This window comes from Lotus japonicus, chromosome 2 (genome assembly GCF_012489685.1).
Source record: "Lotus japonicus ecotype B-129 chromosome 2, LjGifu_v1.2".
In the NCBI taxonomy this organism is placed as follows: domain Eukaryota; kingdom Viridiplantae; phylum Streptophyta; class Magnoliopsida; order Fabales; family Fabaceae; genus Lotus; species Lotus japonicus.
Window position 1 is genome coordinate 52,885,233 of NC_080042.1, and position 22,503 is coordinate 52,907,735.

Sequence of the window (22,503 nt, forward strand, 5' to 3'; positions counted from 1 at the left end):
TTTCTCTCTAAATTTTCCCAAAAACTCGCGACATGCTCATGCTCGCCATCTCGCGACATCTCACTGCACAACTCGCCATGTCGCGACATCTCACGACATCTCCCTACGCAACTCGCCATGTCGCTGAATAACTCGCCATGTCGCGACATCTCACGACATCTCCCTATGCAACTCGCCGTGTCGCGACATCTTGCCACATCTTCCTGCGCAACTCGCCATGTGCGCGCACCACACATCTAATGAACTATTAAACAAATGTAAATTATCAAATATACTCAGAAAAATCTAATATTTTTATCATGGTTCCGTATACACGTTTTGTAAACCTCTATAAATTTTCAAGTCACAATTCAAAGTACAAAAATCAGGAAAAATCGTACACTAACCGCAGTTCGTAAGAAACTGGACAGCTTAACCTATACTCACTAAAATACACATAACTCGAGCTACAGACGTCGGAATGACGTGAAACCAGTGGCAAAAGTTTCGTAACAGAAAAACCTACAACTGTTATGAAGACTACTTCTTCAAATTCGGCCATTAACATAGCACGAAAAAGGGTACAAGAGAACGTAAATTTCTGCGCATCATGCAAGCCTATCATCTACCCCCAAAATCATCTAAAAGCCAAACCCTAACTATTTCAATTTGGGAATTTTTGCAACCTAGGGTTCCTAAATCATGCTTTCTATCATTATGCACTATCATACCAATCCATAAAACATGAATTCAAACCCTTACCTCTTGTAGATCAGTTCTAAGTTTTCTCCTCTTTTCTCCTCTCCTTCTCTGCTTTCACGTGTTTCTTGTTCTGCTTCTCTTCTAATCCTTATTTTTTTTTTCTTTCTATTTCACTCATAACCCTTAAATAGCCATACAATGGGCCCCACTCTCAATTACTCACACTAAACCCTAAAACCTTATTTATCTATATCACATAATCACTTAATTATCTAATAAAATCACTTAATTACCATATACCATAATACTAATTAAAATAAAATAATAAATAACCTAATAACAGAAAATGGGGTGTTGCAACTCTCCCCCACTTAAGAATTTTCGCCCTCGAAAATTGCCTTAAACGAACAACTCGGGATAGGAATTCCAAAACAGTCTCGATTGTGTCATAAACACATATCGAATACAAAAAGAATTAGACATGCTAATAACCCTAGACTACTGACCAATCATGCTCTGATACCACTAATGTAACACCCTCTAAACCCCGCATAATAATATATCATAAATCAGAGTAAAATGCATAACACAGAGGGTGTCACACTTATTCTCCAGAAACATAAATCAAAACACCTGTCATGCTCATAATAAATATATAAATTTTCCAACTTTAATGTCGCAACATCATATGCATAGCACAACGGATTTATTTCAACTCCAAAATTTAACATAAAGAGAGTTCATAGGTAACTCTTAACATCAAGGTACAAAACTAAACGTTTCCCGGTGTTACATAACAGAGCATGACTCCCCTAACTAAACCGTAAATGAAAGACTAGCTCCTCCAACTAACCCTCGCGAGAAGCTCCACTATCTTCGGTACGTGAGCGATGTCGCATAGAACATCATTCCAACAGAAGGGTGAGAACTCATATCATATGGATAAGCATAATAATAAATAATGTAAAAGCTTATCTATGCTCCACATAAATTACTCAAATTCACTAACAAATAATAAATTATGTAATTTTAACATAATTAATCAAGTTCACAGTTATGGCAAATACTCCATAAATTATAGCTCAATTAGAACATATATAATAGTCTCTAATTACCACCACATCAAATCTCTCCAAAAATATCACCAAAACACATACGACTCAAGTGAGACCCGTGCAAATGCCTTTGGTACCAAAGTTGTTATCCTTAGCGGTATCACCGCGTCCACTCCAGACAGATAACCACCAATAAAGCCCTCGCTCTAGGCTTCAAAACCACTCCAGTTTTGGGACAAGTCACTAGCCTCCACGAGAACTAGCAAACATTGCCTCTTGACAACTATGCAGTGTATTGTGCAAAACTCAACTAACATATGCATATTCAGACCATCTCCAAGTCCTAATTATTTTAGCATATTCATCACCAGTTGCACAAAACACATATTACATGTTATCAATTATACAACTTGCAATCACAACAACTTAGCATCTCAAACATAACATCAATTCAGAAACAACATCATATAATGATTATTAGAAATAGATGTAAATTAAATATAATTCATATATAACAGGTTCTGCAACTATTTCCTAAAGACTGGATTTCTCTCTAAATTTTCCCAAAAACTCGCGACATGCTCATGCTCGCCATCTCGCGACATCTCACTGCACAACTCGCCATGTCGCGACATCTCACGACATCTCCCTACGCAACTCGCCATGTCGCTGAATAACTCGCCATGTCGCGACATCTCACGACATCTCCCTATGCAACTCGCCGTGTCGCGACATCTTGCCACATCTTCCTGCGCAACTCGCCATGTGCGCGCACCACACATCTAATGAACTATTAAACAGATGTAAATTATCAAATATACTCAGAAAAATCTAATATTTTTATCATGGTGCCGTATACACGTTTTGTAAACCTCTATAAATTTTCAAGTCACAATTCAAAGTACAAAAATCAGGAAAAATCGTACACTAACCGCAGTTCGTAAGAAACTGGACAGCTTAACCTATACTCACTAAAATACACATAACTCGAGCTACAGACGTCGGAATGACGTGAAACCAGTGGCAAAAGTTTCGTAACAGAAAAACCTACAACTTTTATGAAGACTACTTCTTCAAATTCGGCCATTAACATAGAACGAAAAAGGGTACAAGAGAACGTAAATTTCTGCGCATCATGCAAGCCTATCATCTACCCCCAAAATCATCTAAAAGCCAAACCCTAACTATTTTAATTTGGGAATTTTTGCAACCTAGGGTTCCTAAATCATGCTTTCTATCATTATGCATTATCATACCAATCCATAAAACATGAATTCAAACCCTTACCTCTTGTAGATCAGTTCTAAGTTTTCTCCTCTTTTCTCCTCTCCTTCTCTGCTTTCACGTGTTTCTTGTTCTGCTTCTCTTCTAATCCTTATTTTTTTTTTCTTTCTATTTCACTCCTAACCCTTAAATAGCCATACAATGGGCCCCACTCTCAATTACTCACACTAAACCCTAAAACCTTATTTATCTATATCACATAATCACTTAATTATCTAATAAAATCACTTAATTACCATATACCATAATACTAATTAAAATAAAATAATAAATAACCTAATAACAGAAAATGGGGTGTTACAGAATCTCTATCGTCTCCGCTAAGGAAAGCTGCAACCTTTGTTTGTGGGGTTTGATGAGGGAGAGAGGATCTGCAACATGAAGAGAGTGGATCGTGATGGTGATCCGTGGGGATGTGGGATCATAGTATCATGGTTGATTCATCAAGATCTGCACATCGTGTTTTATCAGATTTGAGAAAATTGATGCTGTTGGTGGGTCAAATCTGTTGAAAAATTGCTGAAGAAGGAAGAAGGAGAGTTTGGGAGTGGTGGTTGAGGTTAAAGAGTGGTGGCTTCAGTCATGGTGGCGGCAGTGGCGGCACTGGCGGGTGGAGGTTGTGGCGGCAGCGGGGGAACTGAGGTGGAGAGGGAGGAAGAGCACAATAGAGCCAAACCAGTAAGGAAGGATGAAGAGAATAATTCAGGGGTTTTTTGGCCATTGCACCATTTTTATGTTTTGAATCTGGATCATTGTATACTTTAGGATTATATCCAACGGTCCTGATTAAAATGATCCACCACGGTTGGCAAAACCTAAATATATTCATCACCCTTTAATTTATTATAAATTTTTTCTAAAGAAATAATGTGTAGCTTATCCCTTAATAGGGAGCCTTTTTTATTTTCTGATGAACCATAGGGAGTCAAGCTGGTTCAAGCTATTTTCAACCTTCTGAACCAAAATATATTCTTTCCTCAAACAAGCTCCTAATAGCTTCAATTCAAAGGACTGAATCAAGGGTGTTGTTTTACTTGATTATGGAGTTAGATGCAGGATATGACAGTAGGAAAGCCAAAGTTCAAGCCTTTGATGACTCAAAAGTGGGTGTGAAAGGCCTCTTAGATTCTGGGGTGACAAAGATCCCACCCATGTTTTATTCTCCTAAGTTGGACCCCATTGAAACTGAGACCTCACTAAGTGATTCCAACTTGAGCATCCCAATCATTGATCTTCAAGATAGGCATGTTGAAGTGGTTGACCAGATCCAGAGTGCATGCAAGAAGTGGGGATTTTTCCAAGTGATCAATCATGGTATTCCAGCTGATGTTTTGGATGAGATGATCAGTGGAATCCGCAGGTTTCATGAACAAGATGCTGAAGCAAGGAAGCTCTTTTACTCTCGTGATAGCAATAAGAAAGTTAGATATTTCTCTAATGGAAAGCTGTTCAGAGACTTTGCTGCTAGCTGGAGGGATACAATTGCTTTTGTTGCAAATCCTGATCCTCCAAATCCACAAGATTTACCAGCAGTTTTCAGGTAATGTTTCTAATAAAAGCTTTGGTTCTAATTACTAAAACTTGCATATGCTTCAGCTTCATGGTGGTTTTGTTCTTGTTGCTTATCTGTCTGTGGAGTAAATTGAAAAGAAAAAAAAATTAAAGTTCTTGGCTGTTTTATGATGGAGAGATTGAAGTATGAATGTGTCAATACCCTTCTTCATTACTTGATATTTTGAGATGTATTATTTGCTTATTGAAAAAATACTATCTGCATTATCTGGAAAGTGATAGTTATTCATATATATGCCAAGCAAACCATAAAAGAGAAAAGCCTTATCTTTATTCACTTTGCTTCCAAACTGACATGGCTTCCACATTCCTCTCATATCCTGCACTTCCTCATCTACCCACTCTATCCAGCAAAAACATCACCAAACCCATCTGAGCTTTTCAGCATTAACACCCAATCCAAAAGGCACTTCTCCATAAGATGCACTGCTTCAAATTCCACTCCACCAGAGCAAGAATTTCCAACCCAATTAGATCCTACCACCAGCACAGTCAACAGTCCAGAGACATTTCCAATTGAGAAGAGAAGGAGATCAGAGATAATCAGAGAAAGAAGTTCAAGAACTGGCCTTGTTCAATCTGAGCCACCAAACTTTGAAATTGGTTGGAAGAGGACCAAAGAGATTAGTCATGAGAAGCCAATTGGGTTTGTCATAGCTGATTTCTTGGAGAAGCTGGAGACTCTGATGGGAAAGGAATTTGGGTCAGCAGAAGTGTTGGCAAAGGTGGGGGAAGTTGTTGCTGAAAGGGCAAGAGAGGAGGCAGAGGTTTTGAGAGATGAAGGGAAAGTGGAGGAGAGAATGGTGACAGAGCTGTTTAGAGTGTTGAAGTTGATGGAAATGGACTTGGCCATGGTGAAGGATGCTGTGAAGGATGAAACATTGGGTGAGAGGCTTCAGCAGGCCAAGGCAAGGTGCAGGCAAGCCATACTTGTTGCTTACTCCTTTTGAACTCTTCATGGGATTGTGACATCAGGGTTACAATGTAATTAGAAGTTGAAATTGCTGCTGAATATTTTGAAGTGCTTGATTGATATTTCAATATAATCAACAAATTTTTTCTTTTACATATGAGAAACAGTTTAATATCCACACACAAGTGATTTATTTTCAGGCTTTTGTATAGCATCTTATGAGATTCTTGCTTTGTTGGTTATAATAAACTAAAAGAGACCATTAAAGCATTACTTATAATTGAATAGAACTTCAGACCTCAGTTGTCTATTTTGCAATTTCCATGGCATTCCATTTCTTGAGGATATCCAGGAGCCCTAAGGTGTTCCTCCCTTTTCCTAATAATAGATGGTGCCATTTTGAAACTGTGAAAATAATGGTAAAATAAGACCAACTCCAGCTCCAAGTGCAGCCACAAAATGATAAATAGATGATGGAGTTTGAGATACTATCCAGAATGCCCTGAACCTGAATTAACTATGGGCATTCCAAAGCACTCTGATTGCGATTTCATGACAATACTTGTGCAAGATCAGATGTTTCTAATACAAGCTTTGGTTCTAATTACTAAAACTTGCATATGCTTCAGCTTGATGGTGTTTTTGTTCTTGTTGTTTATCTGTCTGTGCAGTAAATTGAAAAAAAAAAATTATGGTTCTTGGCGGTTTTATGATGGAGTAAATGCTGCTTTTTCTCTGAAAATTTCCTTTTACTTCACATTATTCATTGGATTGTTTATAGGGAAAACTTGTTAATGTGTTTGGAAAACCGTTAGGTTCAACGGTTTAGAATTCGTGCAACAGATGAACAAGCACTTTTAAGGATTTGGAGTTAAATGGACTGTTAATAGCCAAGTTCACGAAAACGGTGCCATCTGATCCATATAATTGACCTCATCCATTGGAAAGTACCCTTGGACATTGTTGTTAGTGCATAGTCATTGGATTCTTAAAAGGCTACTACCCCTTTGAGAGGGTTATGCAACCTTTTCTTTTGATTTTGCTGTCATGATTATGTATTTGTAGGGATATTGTGGCTGAATATTCCAAACAAGTTAAAGCACTCGGAATGACAATCTTTGGGCTCTTGTCAGAAGCTCTTGGCCTTAATCCTTCTTACCTTAATGAAATGGACTGCGCTGAAGCACTTTATATTATGGGTCAATACTATCCAGAATGCCCTGAACCTGAATTAACTATGGGCATTCCAAAGCACACTGATTGCGATTTCATGACAATACTTGTGCAAGATCAGAAGGGTGGTCTTCAAGTTCTACATGAGAATCAATGGGTTAATGTCCCTCCCGTGCATGGAGCACTTGTTGTAAACATTGGAGATATTCTACAGGTAACTTCTGTAATACTTAATTATGTTTTCTAAACGTAATTGATCTTGAGATAGATAATAACGGCCTATTCAGCGAAATGATTATCAGAAAAAAGGTTATAGTGACTGGTTTAGCTTTAAATAAGTTTAATTTTTTAAAGATTGGGTGGACACAATAACATGATGTAAGATGTTACTTCCAAAAGGAATCATCGGGATATAATGCAGCATATAAGTGAACTGAACTTAAATATTTTTGACTTCTATTAGATTTCCATTATTATAGACCATTTTTATGCTTACATTTATTAATTTCGTGTTATTGGTGCAGCTTATGACAAATGACATGTTCATCAGTGTTTATCACCGGGTGTTGTTGAGGAATATAGGGCCTAGAGTATCTGTAGCAAGTTTCTTTATGAATTTTACTATATCTGAGTGCACGTCGAAGATTTATGGTCCAATAAAGGAGTTGTTATCAGAAGAAAACCCTCCAGTCTATAGGGATGTTACTATGAAAGAAATCTTGACAAATTATTATGCAAAAGGCATTGATGGGAACTTACTTGCAACCTTTAAGGTTGTGAAAGAAAATATAAGGTATTGGATAGGTTCCCCCTGATTCTCAAATCTCATGGAGTTGGCTTTAGCCTGGATTTATCATGGTTAGGTTGTGCCTCTTGCTGCGTTTGGACACTGGCTTTTATGGGAGCTTATCTACTAGGGCTCCATTTGGAAGAGTTTATTTGAGTTTATCTTATAGCATAAGCCCTACAAACTGTTATGAGAGAGCTTTATGGTCTACCTACAAACTGTTTTCAGCTTATTTTCATGAGCTGTTGAGAGCAGCTTACGAAAAAGAGCTAATGATGATTTATAACCTATTTTCAACTTATTTCAATAATAAGCGCTTACATAAGTTGTTTTCCCAAACGCACCCTAGAAAATGCACTAAATAAGTTCCAATAAGTGCTCTTTGATATTCAAACGGGTAGCTACTTAAATTTTAGTGAACGTCATTTTTTTACTTTTTAGAGGCATAAGATTAAACCTTATTTAGTTTAATGCTCTACGGAAGGACGGAAGAGCATGAATTGTTTTAGATGATAATAACATCTGATCATATGTTCTTGTTGTGGGTGTCAAGCTATCTTTCAACTTTTTGTTACTGTCAAGTGTCAATTTGTTGAGTTCATTGAAGGCTTGAAGCTCCATATAAGCGTTGTTAAAAATCTTATATTTCTCCTACCATTGTTGGAAATCATGACAGTTCACATTCTCTGCTGAATGTCACTAAAATTGGTTCGCTATCGTTTTAGAACAGCGAACAGACATTTTGTGGAAGATACCGTGGTAAAAAATTTATAAATTGTGCAACATTCATTTAGAACTCAGTTCAAAATATAAGTAACATGGTTAAACTGAATTGAACAGAGGAAATAAATCTGTCTGTCATTAAAATTATCCATGAAGGTATTACATGCGTACAAGGAACCTGCAAAATAATTAGCAGGAAAATGATTTTCTGCAATATTAGCAGGAAACATTGCAGGTATTGAGCAGATTTCTAGTGGTGCAGGTTGAAGAAGATTTCAGCATATGATGATACAAGCAATAAAAGTAGATACGCTATACAGAGGGAAGTTATCTCATGGTTTTCATGAATATTGGTGTGGGGGTGCATGTGCTTAATTAAAACTTGTGTGCATGAGGACATTTGACCATTATGTCTTATATTGGAATTTGGAACTGATATGATTAAAATTATAATGTGATATACATTTTATTTTGAATGGAAATCTGCGTAGTGTCCTTTTTTTTTTGGTAATGCGTAGTGTCATTTTGTTTAAGTTTGAAGAGAACAATTGTATAATAGATTACTCTGTATGAGCTGTAATTTAAGGTTCTGCACTCTATGACTTTATTCTTTATAGGTAGTAATTATATTAACTTAACACAGATTCTATGGTTTTCCGGAGGTTATTATTAATCTCATCATGAGTTGTGTCACCTCCTCTCAGGTTTCTATTTTTTGGAATGGGTGTCGCCTACAGTCTTTCAAACCGGGTAGAGGTCTCAGACAGGGAGACCCAATGTCCCCCTATCTCTTTGTGATGTGCATGGAGAGGCTTTCAGTTATAATTCAAAGCTTAGTGGACAAAGGGGAGTGGAAGCCTATTCGCATCTCCAAGAATGGTCCTCCAATCTCGCACCTGTTTTTTGCAGACGATGTGTTGCTCTTCTGTGAGGCTTCTGTGTCCCAGGTCCAACTCTTGGCCTCCACGATGCAAAGGTTCTGTGATAGTTCAGGGCTCAAAATTAATCTGAACAAGTCAAAGGCAATTGTGTCAAAAGGAGTGAGTTCTATGGTGAAGGATAGTATTGCTGGCATTGCCCCAATTCCTTTTGTCAATGATTTGGGGAAGTACTTAGGCTTTCCGTTAAGTGGAGGGCGGGTACAAAGGAGCAGATTTAATTTTCTCTTGGAGAGTATCCAACGGAAACTGAATTCTTGGAGAGCCAACATGCTTAATCTTGCTGGCAGGGTGTGTCTAGCTAAATCAGTGATAGCGGCGATCCCAACCTATACCATGCAAGTCTTCAACATGCCCCGTGGGATTACTGCTAGAATAAATCAGATCATGCGTTCTTTTATATGGTCGGGAAAGGGAGGAGGCAAAGGTTGGCATCTTGTTAGTTGGAAGAAGCTCACCAAGCCAAAGGAATATGGTGGACTGGGTGTGCACGACATGGATCTGGCCAACACAGCCCTTTTGGGCAAGGCAGTTTGGAGCTTATTGCAAAATACCGTGAAAAATAAGTACGACAATGGAGTCAAGGTAATCAATGCACATGTCAGACTCCTTGGTGCGTGTTTCAAGACACGCCGAATGGGGAGCCAATATGCCTATGGCAGGAGCATGCAAGTGTTGAAGCACGCCGAAGCGGCGCGTGCTGTCATCCACAATCATGATGATGACGTCTCGACAAGCATATTAACGGCCTGGGCTTTGACCACCACCAAAATCCGCATCGGTCAATATCTCAAGTTGATTGACGGGCCGACGTGTATCGTTCCACATCTAACCGAGACACATTGTCGATCCCCATCCTCTTCCCACCCAACAATTTGAAGCACTCTTTAACTCTCTTTTCAAAGTCTTTTTTTATCATTCTCTCACGGTACTTGTTCACTATAGTCTCTTGCCAATATTTAGCCTTGAACGAAATTAACTACCTGATTAGGGCCGCATTTTCGAACAACTGAATCGTTAATAACACCTCGTGGTGCGACAGGGTCCAGGAACAACGAGGCTCTTACCCTCTCTGGCGCCCCCTTTCAGGGGACCTGGGCCTTGTCTGCCACTGAAGACTCTTCTCCATACTAAAATTCAAACGCTGATGGTGACCAATTCTCATTGGGGGAAGATTACCCGTGCTTGAGGAACCCAGTATACAAGCCCAATTCGAGTTTCCAGAAATTCCGCAAGATCATGTGCTTTAACTTCTTTGTCAAATCCACCAATGCTAGCTTGATTAACCACTGAATCCTTTTCACTTCGCTCTTGAAACATGATATTTTAAATCATAAAAATTGAAATTTCCAACGTAAATTAATACTTAACACAAACATTGGCACATAGTATCATCATCGGTTCTAGGAGTTGGGAACTAGAGTGGGGCAGCGGAAAAAATTAGGAGCAGGAAAAACTCCACTTCACTTGTGAGAACCTGAACAAAATAACTTTCAAGCAAATCCGACTTCCAACGGTGACAAAAACAGATGACAGTAAATAAAGTAGAGACACATGAAACTTTTAACGTGGAAAACTTCCCTCATATCGAGAGAATAAAAACCACGAGCATGAACTAGAATGTAATCCACTTTAGAAAAATAATGGTTACAAAATACTGTCCCACGACATCAAAAGCTTCACCTAAAAAGGTGAAAATAAGCCCGCAAACAAAAATGGAAAAGCTACACCAAAGAAAGGTTGAAAAAGACACAGCAAAAAGGCAAACCACCCAAACAATAGAGAAGATAAATCCCAAATAAAAGGGTTAAAATAAAGAGCTCACAGATACGAATGACATACTAAAATTTCTCCCAAAACAGAGAACAAATGATGTACCAGAAAGTATGCCTATGAACTAAAAACTTATTGTCAACACAAAGTTGCGGCCAAATGCTCAACGTGAATCTTATTGACGACGTGTGTTGCTGTGTCACTTCAAAACAAGGGTTAAAACACTTTTTAAAACAAATCTTGGGCTACTGCCCATTCAAAAGGAACTCTTTTTTTTCTTTCTTTCCATAAAATAAAGTTGTGTGGCCCAATTAAGGAGGGAATCACCTAACACTGAGAATTTCCACACTAAATATGTTCATGTAAAGAAAACTCAAGAAATCAGTAATCAACTTATGCACAATCGATACGCTGAAATGGCCACCGAAACTTTTCCGTAACTGAAACACCCAAAATGTACAATCTAACAATAACCTTTGATTTAGAAGTAATCAAGACTCAAGAGACGAAAAATAGGAAAATGATGTAATTGGTTGTTCATGAGAGAATTGAAAGGAGAAGCGAGTGTACAGTGAGAACGATTGGGTAATTGGCGGATCATGTTTTGGTCTGGTTGGTTGTTCCTTCATAGGTTCCTCAGGTTCAGGTGTTGGTGGATGAGATAATGATATGAACAAGGTTTGTGTCAGATTTGTACTTTGGGATTGTGGGTCAGAGATTTTCTATGATTTGGGGTATTATAAAACTTTATTTAATTTTTAAACTTATTTCTGGGCTTTTTAAGTGCTAGGAGATGAAGATGAGAAAGAGGTTGAGGTTAAAGAGGATGAAAGAAGAAGATAAATATGACGATATTTTGGGTTTCGGTTAATTTTAATTAATTTTTTTTCCACAAACCGTTAAATCTTGGACGAAATTTGATGGAAGACCAACATTGCTAACTTAGGTAAACTTGAGTGACAAAAAATGCAAGCTTTTTAGTTTAGGGAACTATACAAAAGGGTATAAATGAGGGACTAATAGTGTTGTTAAGCCTAAATTTATATTTTATTCAAATATTTAGTTGGGATCACCGAACAAACTAAACGAAAAAAAATTCCCAAGGTAATTATTTAAAGTGTAACATTTTAAATAAAATAAAATATAAAGAATCTATGCTAATAAAACTTATCAAATATTGATTTTTTTTGTCAGCACCTTTTCAAATTATTATGTCATGTACTTTCTTCAATAAGTTAAACGTCTATACTTCATATTTTTTTTTTTGAAATAAGAGTACATGAATGAACTATATCTTTTTTAAATTGTATGCATGGTTAAGAAAATCAAAACTTTTACATAAAGTTTTTACTAACTCTTAATAAGTTCAAATCACATTTTATTCAATATAATGAAATATAGAGTGTAATACAACTCATTGCTTCGTACAACAACAAATCGATGTCTGTCCTGGTCTTCCAAGGCAATAGCCACCTTTAGGGCAAACCTTATTACAATCTGCATTTGTATTGCATTTTCCATGGCATGTTGTTGGCTGAAAACCTATACCACCATCAACATTATTTGCTTGTCCTGCAACCACAACAAATAAAAAAATTATTCACTTGGAGTTGCTTACTTTTTTTTTGAAAATTTTCAATTTGTTGTTATTTGAACTTTTATTAAACCCAAAATCTCTAAATGTCTCTTCATTTGAAACCAAATTATTTTTTATTTTAGGACCTAATATAGATCCACCATTTTAATTTATGAAAAATACAATTTTTAAAAGCAAACCCAAAATTTCATGTATGTTCATTTTCAATCGATAAACTAAGAACAAATAATATAATAAATCAAATTAGTTTTCATTTTGAGTTAGTAAAATGTAAATTGGAAATGGAACTCGAGAGATAATACTGCCATTTTGTGCTCCTTACCTGAAATTAAAAGCAAGGCAATGAACAAAACTCCTAAAAGAAGAAACTGATGGATGCGAAAAGTCATTTTGAAAGATTTAACCTAAGTATTTTTCCTCACACACACACATATATATATTAGAGGTTCAACTTCTACGTATTAACTAGGTTGGGAAAGTATTAATGAAAATTAATTAAAAATAATTTCCTACTAATTTTAATTCAAACAATAGTTTTTCTATTATAATTAATAATTATAAAAAGTTTGATAAATAGCAACTTGATAAAATTGTCTGATCACAATATATATAAATAAAAAAACAATTATTTAGCACAAATTTGCAAATGGTGCACAAATACATCCAAAAACAAAAGAAAGTAGCAAAATAACATATCAGACTAGTTGTCAGAACTAGATTCCTCTCCAGACTCTTCTGCACTCTCCTCCTCACTTTCAGCAGATCCTTCCTCCTCTTCATTGCTCCCATCCTGAGCAGCAGTAGCAGCAGCACTTTGCTCTTCTCCTTGGCGTTCTTCTTCTTGCAGCTTGAGAAGCAAAGCATCAACCTTGAGCTTCCTGGCAGTGCTCACCTTGATTGTCTCATGCAAAGCCTTGGAGACTTCCTACAATTCAGCTTTGATGGCCTGAGTGCCAGATTCAGTCACAGGAGAGGCAGATGTCCTGCTGGTTGGCATGGCAATGTCTAGGACATGTGGTTCCATAAACAAGCGTTGATCCATAGTGATTGGAACTCCACGAGACATAGCCACTTCATTAGCCCTGAGTATCTGAGGATGCTGCTTGAGAATTATCTCAGTAAGAAGTGAAGGAAATGAAACAGGAAGCTTCACAGCACAAGTATCATCATGCTTCAATGTCTGCTAAAAAACAAACGTTCCAAAATCAAATGCAATAGACTTGCCAATCTTATCGATCAATTTGGTAAGGGTAGCAGAAACACCAGAGGTATGCTGAGTAGGAACTCAATTCACAACACCAATCCTGTTATGGATTGCATACTTCACACTAAGATTTTCAGTGGACAACAATTTCTTGCTGTGCTACTTCTTCACATGACCAGCAGTAAGTTCCTTGGCCACATCATCCATGGACACTTCTTCATCAGCGAATTCAATAGCACTTCTTCCAAGTGCTTGATTGATTACAGCAGGTGAGAACACAACACATTAAGCCCTCACAAAGACTTTCATGAATTCATCACTCTCAAGAAGACCAACATCAACAGAGAGATTCACCAAGAATTCTCTCACAAGCTTCTCATATCACCTTCCAACATTCTGAATTGCCTTCATCAGACTTGCTTTCTCAATAAGAGCAATAACATCTCTGCATTCAAGAACATCAGGGCAAACTTCCCTTTCCTTGGCCATTCTTCTCTTGCAAACAAACTTCCACTTCTGAACATTCTCTTCTAAGTGAAAAGACACTCTATCAATAGGAACAACAGGGACATTTTGTGGAATACGCTTACCAGAATATTTCTTTTTCTCCGAAGGTCGAATGTCCTGGACATCGGCTTCAGCATCTGACTCAGAGTCTTCAATTTCAATTGGAATCTTCCTTTTCTTCTTCTCACTGGGAGTCTTTTCTTCCTTTTGCTTTCCCTTACCCTTCACCTTGGCCTGTCTAGACTGGTAGGTTATAGGAGAAGACTTGGATCTCTTTGGTGGAGAAGGAGTGGTTTCAGGAGTAGAGACCCTTCTTTTCTCTTCATCCTCGCAGCGACACTATCAGGAAAAGACTCAGTCAGAGGAACATCATCAGTATTATCATCAGAGATGTCCTGAACAGGGGCTGGAGCTTGGATTGGCTCTTCAGAATTGGTATCCTCAGAGTTGTCATTCTTTAGATCAGCATCCTTCGAAGAGGATGATACAGAAATATCAGGCTGGGTAGCATCGCCTGAATCTTCATGAGAAGTGGAATCATTTCCAGGATTTTCTTGATCAGAAATTTCCTTAGACCCAGATATCTCAACATCGGGCACAACATCAGGGGGCGATTTCACTGGAGAATCTTCATCATTGATTTCCTCTCCATCAGTAACATCCTCATAGTGAGGAACATTTGTGGGTTCTTTGTTCTGAGCCTTTGACATGTAGGTCTTTCTTGCTGGGTTTCTTGTCTTCGTCTTCCTAGGAGCTTTCTTTGACACAGAAGATGGTTGAGAAGAACCACTCTTCAAACCCATGCATTTGACTCCTTTAGCAGTTCTTTCAATCTTTGCCTTGACAGAATCATTATTTCCTTAACTTTGAGACGTGATGAACTGAGAGCAAACACAAACAGAGCACAGAACAATGAAAGAGAATTGAAAATGAGAAACAATGAGACTAGAAGAAGATAGATGCACAAAACTATATCTTCATTAGGTTAGCCTTTTACATAACATCAGCATTATTAAACTTACTCTGCCATTCCTCCAGCTCTTTCTTCAGCTTTGTGCTGAGCTCTTTCAGCCTTTCATTCTGAGAAACAAGTTGTTCTATCTCACTTTGCTTATCTCTCACAAGTTTACATGCTTCTTCCCACTTGTTATGTAGTAGCTTGTAAGTCTCAGCCAATTCCTCATCTGAGATGTCCTCATCACTTGTCTCAGACTCATAGATGGTTCCAGAGAAAGCATTGACTTTGTTTGCAGATATATCCTCCTCATCTTCAGTGTCTTCATCTGACCAAGTTACCATCATACCTTTTTTTTGCTTCTTTAGATAGGTGGCACATTCAGACTTGATATGACCATGTCCTTCACATTCATGACACTAAACTCCTTTGTTCTGACCAGATCTTTCTTCTTCCTTGGTCTTCCTCTGTGAATTAGAAAACTTGGGTTTGTTATCGAACTTCATGTCTTGGACATTAGGTCTGGTTCTTTTGTCAATCTTTCTCAATGCTCTGTTGAATTTCTTTGCTAGCATAGCCAGAGCTTCATAAAGGTTTTCACCCTCACAGTCTTCATCATCACCTTCATCAGTGTTAGACACAAAGGCAAGACTCTTATTCTTCTTTTCAGACTTTCCACTCAGTTTCAACTCAAATGTCTGCAAAGAACCAATAAGTTCATCAACCTTCATGTTCTCAATGTCTTGAGCCTCCTCAATTGCAGTGACTTTCATAGCAAATTTCTGGGGAAGAGATCTCAAGATCTTCCTTACAAGCTTCTCATCTGACATAGGTTCTCCCAAAGCAAATGAAGCATTAGACAAGTCACAGACACGCATGTGGAATTCTGAGATAGTCTCTTCTTCAGTCATCATCAAATTTTCAAGTTGAGTAGTAAGCATCTGAAGTCTTGACATCCTTACTCGAGTAGTTCCTTCATGTGCAGTCTTCAGAATTTCCCAAGCATCCTTTGCTACAGTACATGTATTGATTAACCTAAACATATTCTTATCAACTCCACTAAAGATAGCATTTAGAGCCTTTGAGTTTCCAAGAGCAGCTTCATCTTCAACATTGGTCCATTCCTCTTCAGGTTTCTCCACAACAGTGGTAGAGGTGCCTTCAACCTGAGGTTTAGTAGGGTGCATCCAACCCTTGACAATAGCTTTCCAAGTCTTATTGTCAATTGACTTGAGAAAGGCTATCATGCGAACCTTCCAGTAGTCATAGTTAGTACCATCCAGAATGGGTGGCCTATTGACTGATCCTCCCTCCTTGTTATCCATTAGAACTTGAATCAAACTCACTAGAGCTCACCCAACCAGAACATGGTGCCTGCTCTGATACCAATTGTAATTCAGGTTCCCTGTAGTACGATTGTCCTGCACGATGCTGAGACAATAGGTTCGACAATCGCTTAACAGTAAAACAGAACTTAAAAATAGAAACAACAAAACACAGTAATTGTTAACCTAGTGAAAAAATTTCACCTACGTCTGGAGAGTTTGCACCCAAAGAAAGGAAATCCACTATCTCAAGATTCAGGAATTACAGACACTCATGAACACCTCAGTTCATAGTTCACTTCCTAATCTACCCAGTGTATTTCTACTTAGTATCTCAACCTAAGTATAAGAGTCCTATCACTTTCTCTCAATGACTGCCACAGTGATTGGTGAACACAATCAACAATCAGAGTTTGAAGGCAATCAAACACACAGAACCCTTCTTTGCTTTATAGAATCAGTGAGCAAACAGGATTCACAACTAACAAAGGACAAAGCACAATGACAAATCCTAAAACACTTGATCTCTCTAAATAGCTTCGGTGATCTTCATGTTTTAGGTCTTCATCCATTTTATATACTTCGGCAGCGGTAGAATGGGCTCTAGGGTTAGCATGAGCTGAAGTAACAGATTGCAGCAACAACAATTCAAAACACAATCTTGATAGATTTGGTTACTTATTGCACAAGTAAAGATAGAACCCTTCTGGAATAGCTACTTGACTCTCAAGTAACACGGAAAACATATCTTCAGATAATCTTCAAAGGGCCCACAACAGAAATTCAAGCTGAGGGCTAATGCCCTAGCTTCGCAGAATCAGATGCCACGACATCTGCTTCGACAATCGGTTGTTTTGACAAAATGCAAGACAACATGTACCAACAGAAGACATCTCAGATGAGGAGCTAGCTAAAACATACAAGTTGATGTATATCAAGTAGGAAGAAGCATGCAAGCATGAGGTAAAACTGAAGAAAACTGTCAATGACTTGGTGGTTGAGAAAGAGAAACTTCATATCACTAATGCCAAGTTGCAAGAGGAGGTAACATTTCTGAACTCAAAGCTAGAAGGTATGACAAAATCTATTCGTATGTTAAATAATAGCTCTAATGTGTTGGATGAAATTCGGGAAGTGAGAAAGACAACTAAGGATATGAAGGGAATAGAATTTGAATATGGAACTACAACAAAAGAAGCCAAAGCTGTCACACAAAAAATTGTTCCTCCAAAACGGCAAACTGAATTTCTGATGTCGAACCACAAGTCCCAACATGTTAATCAACATGTGTACCCACAATTCAGAAACTCCAAGAACTCAACCTGGAGATGTTATTACTGTGGAAAATATGGTCATATAAGGCCCTGTTGTTACAGACTATATGGATTTCCTCAACAACATGATCAACCAAGGATCAATTCACAAGTTGTTCAAGCAAGGAAAGAGTGAAAACCAAAAGGGCTTAAAGAGAAAAAAAAGAAAAAGATTGTGAAAAATCATTGTCATTTCTCCAAGACCAAGAAGGAAGTTGTTGCTGTATTGGACAAGAAGAAAGAAAAGAAGGAGAGTCTGTGTACCAAGACAGGATATCTGAAATGGAAGAAAGTTTCTGTTAGTGATTCAGAGAAGAATGTTGAAGATGATGTCCAGGACATTGTGCCCCCTGCTAGAAAGAAGGTAGATGGCAAGAGAGTTCTTGTGAATGTTCCCCCTGCTACTCTGGACGATGTGTCATTCCATCCTGAAGCAAGTGTTCAGAAGTGGAAATGTGTTTGCCCGGGAAAGATTGCTTATGTGAGAGAGAGTGTAGTCAAGAAGCTCTGGAGTGCAAGGAGATCATGGACTTTCTTGCTGATGTTGGGCTGCAATAACTCTATGACCATTTGTTATGTGTACTATTATAAGTACTGATTTTGTTACTGTTTTGTGATATCTTCTGGGTATGTCTTCTTCATGCGTTCTTTTGTGCACCCTTTTTCAAATTTGTGTTAAAAAGGGGGAGTTGCGTGTAGTACTCCAAGTTGGTGTTGTTTACAAGTCTTAGTTAACTTGTTGTTTGTTGTTGATCACATTGCTGTGACATGTGCATCTGGAAGCTGTCAAGTATGATGCTAACTGTTTGTTGTGGGTTGTATATGTTGTTGCAAGTGGGTTGCACCGTTTGAGGGGAAGTTCCGCTGCTAAGGGGGATGTATGTTTATCTTCTCAAATACTCAAGTTGTTTTAGACAAAATTTGGCAAATGGGGAGATTATTGTTACTTTTGGTTGTCTTCCATTTTGTCAAAAACAACCTGATGTCGAAGCAGATGTTGTGTCATCTGCTCATGCGTAGCACATTACATTAGTTCCTTACTTGGAGTGCTTATGTGTTCCCTAGTGAATCTCGTGAAGATTTGTTTTGTGGTCACTTACGATTTAAGTAGTTGTATCTTGGTCATTTATTGTGGGCTTGTTAATTTGTTGAAACAATATCTGATTGAAGATTTGTTTCTATTGTTTTAATGGTGATTTGAATTGTAACACAATCATAATCTTGGAAGATTGCGTTTTGATTTGCTGCTGTTGGACTGCTTGCCTCAGCCTCTGGAAAGGCTAGTGTGGCTGCTGAAGCAGATAAATATGAAGACCTAAAATGTGAAGACCCACTGAAGAACAGAGAGAAAAGATCAAGTATTTTAGGATTGTTATTTGTCTTAGTCCATGTTTTGTTGTGAACAAATCTTGCTCACTGATTCAATAAAGCAAGGTTGTGTTCTTTACCAATCATTGTGGCAGTGATTGAGAGAAAGTGAGAGGGGCTCTCATACTTAGGGGGAAATACTAAGTAGAAATATACGGTGCCCACTAGGGTGGACAACTTTAAAACTGGTCCATCGGTGCACCATGGCTATTTTGGTAATTCATAATATATTAGAAATTAAAAATATATAAAAAATAGAGATGTTGAGCTCCATGAGCCCAGATTCATTGAACAACCTCCATTAAACCTCATTGAACCCAAACCACCAAACTCACACCACCTCCAACCGCAGTCTGCCGCCGCCGTCCGCTGCCACCATTGTCTTTTAATTTATCCCGATTATCATATCAATTCCATATTAATCTTTTTTTTTTTGGAAAAACTGCGCTGGAAATGTTCCATTTTCAACTCATTAATCTCATCATTAATTTTACAAGAGCCTTTCATTGTCATCTAAATATCAAATAATAAAACAACGAGATAACGATTAACAAGTTACAAGCCTTCATTACAATTAAGCAGACTGATTAACTTCAAAATATTTATCTTGTTATTAAAAAAATTGTATTTGATATGTTTAGGAGCCCAGTCTTCAACAACAGAGTTATCTTGTTATTCGAAAAAAAAATGATATCATCTTGTTCTCATTTATAGATCCATGGCTTTGGATAAAGGGTCTTGTATTATTTTTTGAAGAGAAAAATAAATTTTAATTAAAGAAGAATCACAACATTTGCAAGGGAAGGTCATCACAGAAGAGAAAAAAAAACGTGCAACTCAAATCATAAAATTTACAACTCAAATCACGAACATTACAACTGAAATCATTAATTTTACAACAGAAAGGGGGTTGGATTCTCTCCGATTTACTGCTTACAAAAGATGTGGTGGTGCCTCCGATCCGTTTGGCTTCTTGCATGTTCCTTACAGTTCCGTTATGACCGCAACACCTCTTCGATCTGGTTGTTCCGATTGCAGATCCGCTCTGATATGAGGGTTGGTGACACGAACAACACCGATTCGCTATGATTTGAAGGTTTTGTGAGTGACAAACCAAAGGAAGAAGAAAAGGGAGTGAGAAAGATGGCCGTCGACATGAGATCAAAAGCAGATCGGAGGAAGAAGGGGAATAAGGGGAATAAGGGGGTCGAGTGAGGAAGAGAAAGATGGGAATGGAGTGAAGTAGGGGAAGATGAGAGAACAGATCTGAGAGAGGCAGACTGAGAGCAGTATGCGGCTGAGAGAGAGAGAGAGGGGAAGAGAGAGGGAGAGAACAGTTAGCTGATTTTAGGGTTTGAAGTTGATTTTACTTTTGTACCCTTTGTTCATCAATTTAATCATAACCATCCATTTATAGAATATTCCAAGAATCTTGAGTCCAAAGGTATTTAAGCATTGGTCCACCGGTGGATCGGTTTTAAAGTTGCCCACCCTAATGGGCACCGAAATATACTAGGTATATTAGGAGAAGAACTATGAGCTTAGGTGTTCATGAGGGTCTGTAGTTCCTAAATCTTGAGATAGTAGATTTCCTTTCTTTGGGTGAAAACCCTCCAGACGTAGGCGAAGTTTCACCGAATTGGGTTAACAACTTCTGTGTTGTGTTTTGTTTATTTTATGCTTTAATTTTTTTTACTGTTGTGCAATTGTCAAAGCTATTGTTCCAGCATCGCGTAGGACATCAGTTGAGCGTGAACCAGAATTTTACACATCTTTTTTTATTTGCCAAAAATGGGCCAGCCGAACCCAACCCGCATTTCGGAGGGTTAGTGGCGGGTTGGGCCCGTCCCGCCAACCCATATTGCCTCACCCCTATATATATATATATGTTATATCAGGTTATGTCTTAAGCTTTGAGTTAAGTCCTTGTTTGGACAAGTCTTGTTTTAAAAAGAAAATAAAAATACTTGTTTTTTCCGCACTTAGTTTAGAAATAGGTTACTATTGTGACTACCCGAAAGTCGGGATGTTACAACCGCCAGGTGAGATTGAAACCTCTTGACATTTGAGATATTTTCATAAAAATATTAGAATGATCTCTTTGTGTAAATAATAATTCATATTACTCAAATTTAATAGTTAGCATTCAATCATTAGCACTGAAGTAATTTTAATTATTCATTTATTTAATAATTTGAAAAATAATTAAATGAATTTAAAATATTTCGAATAAAGTAATAAAATTTTAATATCATCAAGTAATTTATAAGAAAATATTTATTTTATACTTTTATCAACAATAAAGTAATTTTAAAAGTTAAATTTATAATTAGTATTACTTTAATAGCATAAAATATTATTTAATAAATTTAAATTTATTCAAATTTGATCATAATTATTTTTTCCAGTAATTTTGATCACTAATATATACTAGATTTAAAATAATAAATATTATTTTATTACTTATTAATTTGAATTTCATATTTTAACATATGAAAATAGTACCTAGTTTACCTCAATTTATTTTGATAGTTAATATTTTAATTTGATAAAATATTTATTTAAAATGAGAGTAAAGTTTTTATAATATTTAAAAAATTATAATATTTCCAAAACTTTATTTTTAAAATATTTCATAACTACAACCTTGAGGCAAATGTGACATTTGATTAGTAATTTGGTCAATGAGACTTTATAGTTTATTGCTTATGTATTTAATGCAAAAGATCAATCTCCTTTATATATATATTTATTGGTGAAATTTTATTTTATCTTTCCACAATTATATTAATTGTCTTATTTTCGTTCTTATCATAAATCGAGATTCCCCCTAAGAAGAGACCTTCTAGATAGCCAATTCCATATGAGATTTTTCCCAAACCCCATGGGAGAACCTCAAGAAGCGGTGATCGCGACGGTGAACGTGGGCGAGTTAGTGTGATGCTAGAAGTTTAGATTCCCAAAGCTAGGCGTGGGGGCCCAACCTTAGCCCAAATAGCGGCTGACATACAAAATTTTTAACAAGAGCTTCAAGGTTTAGGAGATGGTTGGGGAGCAACACCAACCGCAAGGGGAAAAATGTGAAGTTGTGTCCGAAACTAGCCAAGAAGTGGCTCAACAAGAGCAGCTACCCATTTTTCCTAGAGGGATAAAGGTTTCACTAACAACTTTCACTAAGCTACATTCAGTGGCTTAGATGTATAGGAGGATTCTCAAGATTTTCTGGATGAAGTATCTGAGAAATTTCAAGGTTTAGGGTGTTTTCACAATCGTATGGGAAAGGTACCTACATCTCGTCTACGTGATGTAGCCGAGGGATGGTATGAGACTATGCT

The 22,503-nt window shown here is 37.4% G+C and overlaps 1 protein-coding gene and 1 pseudogene across 1 annotated transcript; both read left to right on the plus strand.

The window, feature by feature from the left end:
- The first annotated feature begins 3,897 nt into the window (after positions 1-3,897).
- LOC130738313 (1-aminocyclopropane-1-carboxylate oxidase homolog 1-like) lies at positions 3,898-7,804 on the plus strand. Its single transcript, XM_057590286.1, has 3 exons — positions 3,898-4,560; positions 6,571-6,892; positions 7,203-7,804. Exons 1-3 carry the CDS (start codon positions 4,061-4,063, stop codon positions 7,491-7,493), a joined length of 1,113 nt encoding a protein of 370 aa, XP_057446269.1. The 5' UTR covers positions 3,898-4,060; the 3' UTR covers positions 7,494-7,804.
- On the plus strand, positions 4,567-6,564 carry LOC130738314 (protein CHLORORESPIRATORY REDUCTION 41, chloroplastic-like; annotated as a pseudogene).
- Positions 7,805-22,503: the final 14,699 nt, after the last annotated feature.

Coding starts and splice junctions, on each gene's coding strand:
- LOC130738313 (XM_057590286.1), top strand. CDS start 4,061: ATGGAGTTAGATGCAGGATATGACAGTAGGAAAGCCAAAGTTCAAGCC. Junction 4,561..6,570: donor GATTTACCAGCAGTTTTCAG/GTAATGTTTCTA, acceptor ATGTATTTGTAG/GGATATTGTGGCTGAATATT. Junction 6,893..7,202: donor ACATTGGAGATATTCTACAG/GTAACTTCTGTA, acceptor TTATTGGTGCAG/CTTATGACAAATGACATGTT.